Source organism: Melanaphis sacchari, unplaced genomic scaffold, assembly GCF_002803265.2.
Source record: "Melanaphis sacchari strain LSU unplaced genomic scaffold, SCAv2.0 Contig53_pilon_pilon, whole genome shotgun sequence".
Classification (NCBI taxonomy): domain Eukaryota; kingdom Metazoa; phylum Arthropoda; class Insecta; order Hemiptera; family Aphididae; genus Melanaphis; species Melanaphis sacchari.
In genome coordinates this window covers 112,295-119,493 of record NW_020271371.1, presented here as the reverse complement: position 1 = coordinate 119,493, position 7,199 = coordinate 112,295, and the positions used below count along the sequence as shown (strand labels likewise).

Below are 7,199 nucleotides of genomic sequence, written 5' to 3'. Positions count from 1 at the left end.
ACCATATTTTATATCGAAGCATAACTATAATAATGTATATACATCGTTTGTGTTTAGGTTTTTCGGCATATGTAATAAGATCTCTGGTGCCACCTTTATCCCTAATTCCAACATTTTGTTGACTAAAATGTTTGTTGGACTAATTAATTGGCTATTATCATAATTAGAACTAACCCAAGGCGGCGTAGTATCAATCGCATTTGCTGTTTGTAGCTGATCACTCATTTTGAAAAAGTCTCCAGTTATGAATGTATAATCTTATTGTACACATTACACATTTTTGCATTATTCTTTGCCAACTGAATTTTCATTGGGTCGATATCGATTACTATAACTAAATTGTATAAAGATTTTAATAGCTATTATTAAATTATTATTTGTTTAGAAAAAAAACTTAATATTCTATTTTGAAAAGAAAGAAAACAATGAAATTTACACTAAGAAAATAATAATATATTTTGTTAGTACCCGAATCGCAAACTATAGCAAGTTGAATTATATTTCCACCTGCTCCACAGAATGGGTCTACAACCACCTTCATCCCCACACATTGAGTTTTGATTGCCCATTGCCCACTAATGATTTCCGGGAAAATCGAGCAAAAAATGTCTATAAAAAATATTACATACAACTATCATGATCATGTATATAGCAAAAATACGTGATTGTAAGTGTGTTGCATACTCAGCATTTATGTTTATTACACGTTATGCTTATATTAAAAATAATTATAAATATCATGTTACAATATGATCGGTACACTGTCCATAGATATTTAGTAAGTAGATAGATTGAATACAAATTCATTACGATTTAGAGAGTTAAAAATAAAGGACTATAAAATACTTTATGTCATTATTCATAGTAATATTACACAACATTAAGTATATTATGATAACTATAATTTACTCTCGTCCAAAAGGACTCTGTCGTTGAACCTATACTTAAAAACCTACTTTAATGATAGCAAAATGTAAAATGCTTACATTTACATTTATGTTAATATTGTATTACATGTATTTACATCGCTACTTTATACTTGTATCATATATTTCGTTGTGGACGACAATAAATTATTTTTTAAAATGTTTTTATTTACTGTAATCTGTACTGTTAGTTAAGAAATTATATACTTTATATAACCAACATAAACAAATTTTTTGACAGAATCAATATAGACAAAATATACCGGACGAAATCGATAGCTGCCGGAATCAATAAAATTCCAATTTATAAAATCGACTACCGACTGTTTTGTGTCATAACATCAAATTAAAATATTATTTAAGTGTCTAATAATAGATTGTTATTGATTGACTACAACCGCTATAGATGCCAGTCGATGACGATTAAAAACTATTTGTGTGAATTAAAAATATTTTAATTTATAACAATTTACTGTCATCTGCCAGACTGTGACAAACTTGTCAAATTGTTTTATTAAATATTATAGTGTAAGGTGATACGATGTCAAAGTAATTTTGATTATATTTATTATACATTTTAATAAAATAAAATCTTTTTTTTTTTATCGTTAACTGAATGTCAAAACCTAATTTCAGTAAATATACAATATACATTACCTATTCAGGTTTTAGACTACCTCCTCCCGAAAAAATCTTCTAGATACAACCTTGAAGACAGAGATAATTCATGGAATTTCAAAATCATGGCTTAAGTCACATACCACTTCTTAGGCTCGCGTGTTCGTGTGGTAGTCATACAATGCGTAGATAAGAATATTACAATACAAGAAATCCTACTACGATGGCAACAACCTGTTCTTTAAATACCTAATTAGTATGGTTTTTAAATTTTAATTATATATTTTGAGTATGAATTGTGTTATTTATTTATACTACAGTAATACAATATTGACGCATAGTCCTTGTAAATATCTATACAAGCCAGGTAAGACATGTAGATAGTAGATAAGTATTTAACATATTAAGTATTGTAAGCCGCAAAGTGCATAATATGTTCAGTTATCAATATCTAACCTAAATAGTACTTATCTTTCGAAGTTATAAACATTAGTAAGAAAGCAATTACGTAATTTCATTATCTCCAGCACTTTTTTTTTGTTCAACAAATTGTAAATCTAAATATTTGTACGTATTAACAATAAATCAATACTTGAAGTGTTGAACTTATCTGTAAATATTTCAATTATTAATTAAGTTCAAGTTGAGCTTAGTCATTTAAATTTTAGTTATTAGATCGTCTGCTTGCTTGATAAAAATATATTATACATTTTTAGAACCATTATGAAATTATTAGTTTAGAAACAATATTTAAAACAGTTAAGTTTGAAAATATTGCTCATTAAAGTATCAAGGTAAAACTAAAATTTTTATTTAATATGCTGGAGTAAAAATACGAAGACTAAGTATTTTTAAAGTATTTAGGTACATACAAAATACAAGTATTCGAATACTTAATTAGACTTTTAGCAATTTAAACATTTTACACATAAATATATATTTACAATTTATTTTTAAAAGCATTGACGTTCAAATTTTGACAAAGTCATTAAAATTTTCAAACTATTTTTATTGTAAAATGTTGAATTAACAACAAAAGTCTTAAATATGTACACCAATGACAAAAAATAAAAATAAAAAATAAAACGTTATTCCTCAAATTGATTTTAGTTATTTTGTTCTAATTCAAAAAATATTAATCATTGATATTTGAAACTTTTTGTCATTATGGTTAGTATATTATCATTTTCTAGACAAATTGCGTTTTTCAAAATATTAAGACTGATTTTTAGGCTTTTAGTTATTTTTACCAAGTATTGGTAAAACGTATATTGTCATAATTATTCTATGTATATGGTATGTTATTATATCAAGTTATAACTAGGGCTTGGGTTAATAGATATTTATTATATCAGCTAAATATGGGCTAAAATACTCAAAATATGTTATAATCACTTATAACTCCATTTTATTTTTTAATATTTAATTGTGTCTTATGGAATCTTAATGAAAAAATAATTAAATATCAGTAGCTAAATAATAATAATAAAAATGATTATTTATCTCGGTTGCAATTCATAACAACATGTATTTAGTATTATTTAATTTTCCAATTCAAACGATTGTTGATTCTGTCGTAAGAATAGTTTTTATACCGAGTGAAAAAACTTTCAACTTCAATTGATGTTATTGGAAAACATTGCATGTTGACTTTATCCGAAGAAAAAATGATATTTTAGCCGACAAAATTGTACCCGGAAATAATTGAAAAACATAATACAGTGAAAATTGTGTAATGCGGACCCTGAATAAAATGGAAAACTTATCCAATACGGAATTTTTCTATGGTCCCGGCATGTTCCTATAGTTTAATATAGACGTTGAACCTCAATAAAACGGAACTTTCCTAACGCGGAAACGGACCGGTTTTGTAGGTCCAATTCAAGAAAAACCTTGCATAAGCCGGAAATATGACACGCGTCATGTTACGTTGATATGAATATGATGGTACATCGCAAAACGATAACTAAGATAAAACTCCACTACATATATTACTTAGGTAATTTGTATTTCTTGGTTATCGTATCTGCGATACAAACTTATCCCGTATGTATAATGTATAGCTGTGAAACACAGTTATGCACCTACAGTCTACACCGAACAGTTTGCTTGTACATATTAAGTAATGTCCATTCAAATACATATGATATTGGAAAAACGGCAACAACAGTGACAAAACAAAACCTCTACATTGGAAAAGCTAAATGTTTAAATTTAATTCTCAACCTTCATACTTATGTAGGTAGTTTATATACAATGTTAATAATTTTGTAAGAAAATAAGTCTATAATTAATCTTAAACAAGTTATATAAAGTAAGTAAAGTAATAAATTAATTTTATAATTAGTCTGTAAATCAAAAAATATAAACTGTAAAAAATGTTGTAAACTCATTTTTAAACGCGAAAAACTGATACGAATTTATATTATCAGGAATTTTTCTGTTTTATTCAATAAAGCGGAAAACTGCTTAAAGGGGAATTTTTGATTGGTCCCATGCTATTCCGCATTAGATAGTTTTCACTGTAGGTACTAATTTACAGTATAATACATTGAATACCACGATTGTTAGTCAGCACGGTGCCTACCCGTATAACCACGTCAAAAATGCGTCCGGTCGACATCACCGACTCGTCGATGTAATACTACACAAGTCGTTAATTATTATTGGTTTACTTGTGAGAGGCTTTCAATCAATTTGTACTCTGGAGAAACACGCAGCATGCAACCAGAAAGGCACTCTGTGTGTTAAATTTTCAAAATTGTTTAACTCTACCGAGATAAAATGGAATAATAAATTGTGAAACACGTAAAAACGTGTAATTGTGACAAAACATATAAAGTCGAATTAAGCCCATTTCATCAAAAATCTCGTGTAACGAATTAATCACTTGGTTACTTATTGTAATTTGTAATGACTAATGTTAATAAATTATAGTACTAAATCACCTATATTAATTAGAAACGGAGGTTACAGCGTCTCCGCGCAGAATCAGTTTTCGAATTCCAATCATAAACTTTCATTATTGTGGCCTACTCATTGACAGATTTATTTATTTTTCAAATTTTATGTTTATTAAACCATTCGTAATCCGCCGTCGCCCAACAACTGTTTAATTGTACAATATTTATATTATGTTTCAAAAACCAATAGATACAGTTATAATTTTATTCACAGAATCCTTATTACATGCTGCAGGTTGTAGACTTTCGTCGTTAGATGGCGTTGCTATATACGATGTTGGTTTTTTACTCGAATTCAGATTCTAAGCAGATCAATGGGATGTGTTGATTTTACAATGATGTTTTTTTTTTTTAAATTTTTATTTACCTATCATCATTTTTTGGAATAGTAAAAATGCTTCGATATTCAATTTTGACGGTAAATATTGGATATAGGAAATTTTTATGCAAAACTAGTTTTCCATAAAATTGACGTTCGGTTTTTTCGATGACTAATCTTAGGCACTTGAATTTATCACGAAATGTTATTATTTTTAGTTATGATAAAATATAAAATTATTCAGAATTGAATTTTTAAACATTTTTAAAGCTGTTTTTTTCGATTTGTGTTTATAACATTTTTTTTAAAAAGATTCACAAATTATAATTAATATGATTAACATAAAACCATTTTTAAACGAAATCATAATTTAAAATAATTGTATAGGTACCTCAAAATTTATAAAATATTCCAAGATATTATGTTAAGTAACAAAGCATTCCCAAATCCCTGAAATATTCTCAGCTATGCAAGAACAACTATTTTTCTTAACTTGGTCGAATGTATAGACACTACAGTCTATATAACTGTCTATGTAACTGGTTATGATTTACGGTTTTGTCTTTAGATAGCAAATCGGTGGTCCAATCAGTAAAATTATGTAGTAGTTTTAACGGTAAACTGATAGTAAATAAGAAATATACATATTATTTGTCTAAATTATTACTTTTATAATACAATGTCAAGTGGTTAAATATTTTTTATAAATTTAAAACGTTAACTTAATAATAATCAATCGCCATAAGTATACTAATTTAAATTAAATTATTAGCTTCTATTTAATTTTTATTTTATAATGTATATAATGTTCAATTTTGACCTTATATAAAAAATCAATATATAAATGTGTTACATGCCAATATCAGATCCAGATCCAGGGTGTTATTAAAATGAAATTTATACTTGAGAATTATTATTATTGATTATTAAAGGGTATATATATATAAAAGTTATTGTTGATTTAAAACGTATCAAATGAGTGTGAAGGAAATTTATGGAGAACACAGGTACATCTCTTTTGGAAGTAGCTAATCCATTGAATAAAACATCTGCAGATATTTCGGAATTGGAATTATTATATAAAACCCAACAGTTAATTGATTTAGGAAGCCCTAGTAAAAACCCTAGCCCTACTAAAAACTCAAAAGAACGCCCTAGTATTTTTAGAAGTACAAGTGAACGCCATAGATCGAATATAAAAAGTGAATTAGTTAGAAGTTCAAGTTTAGATAATCAGAAAATCACTCATAGTAAAGTTACAGATAATTTTGAACATATTGAACTAACATACGAAAGGAAACCACGTGTAAAGAAAATGGTTACCATAAGATTAGAGGAGTTATTTAACAGATGCTTTTGAGGATATGACGACAGCTTCAAGTTTACAAATACAGTTAAATTCTATTAAAATGCGTAATGGTGAGGATGTAAATGATTATTGTCATAGAGTAGAAAAATTATATTATAAATTATGCACTGCATGTACACTTAACAAAGAAGAATCGGAAGCTAGACTAATACATGAAACTTTAAAAGAACAAACACTAAATATTTTTATAAAAGGATTAATAACTCCAATAAGAACAATTGTAAAAGCACGTAATCCTAAAACTTTAGAGGTAGCTAAGCGATTGGCTAAAGCTGAGGAGGTAGAGTATAATACAGAGAGAGAAAATTCTAGATATAGAAACGATTTTTCTAATAATAAAGGTTCTAATAATAATTATAGACAGAATAACAGTTGGCAAAATAATAATTTTCAACGTACAAATAATACAAAATATAATAATATGAATAATTATTCTAAAAATTTTTAAAAGTGGTTGGTACCAGGAAACCAGGTAGGCCTTGTACATGTAAAAATAAATGTTTTTCTAAAGTATCCGAAGGTGACAGGGCTAGTCTTTTGAATATTTTCAATAATATTGGAGAAAAAGAAAAACAAGATACATATTTATGTGGTTTAATTCAAGTAAAAGATATTGTGCGTTGTAGACCTAGAACTGGTGTTAAAAAACCTAAATCCGTTACTAATAAGTTTATTTTGAATATTAATTGTATAGAATATAATGTTTGTAAAAGAGCTTTTATATCTATATATAGCATAACTATGGCAAGAGTAGATAGATTAGTGTATTGTAATAAATCAAATAATCCTAGTCCTAAGGATTTAAGGGGAAAACATTCTAACCGCTCAAATAAAATCCCAAACAACATTTTAAAGCAACTCGATGACCATATTAAAAGCTTCCCAAATCATCAAAGTCACTACAGTAGAGAATCAAATGGAAACGTTACTTACCTATCACCAGATTTAAATAAAAAAATCATGCATAACCTTTATTTGGAAAAATATGAACCAGAAACTTACAA

General features: G+C 27.2%; 1 protein-coding gene across 1 annotated transcript; it reads left to right on the top strand.

The window, feature by feature from the left end:
• The first annotated feature begins 6,190 nt into the window (after positions 1 to 6,190).
• Positions 6,191 to 6,874, top strand: LOC112599562. Its single transcript, XM_025346501.1, has 2 exons — positions 6,191 to 6,536; positions 6,822 to 6,874. The coding sequence occupies exons 1-2, from the start codon at positions 6,191 to 6,193 to the stop codon at positions 6,872 to 6,874; spliced, it is 399 nt and encodes a 132-aa protein (XP_025202286.1).
• The last annotated feature ends 325 nt before the right edge of the window (positions 6,875 to 7,199 follow it).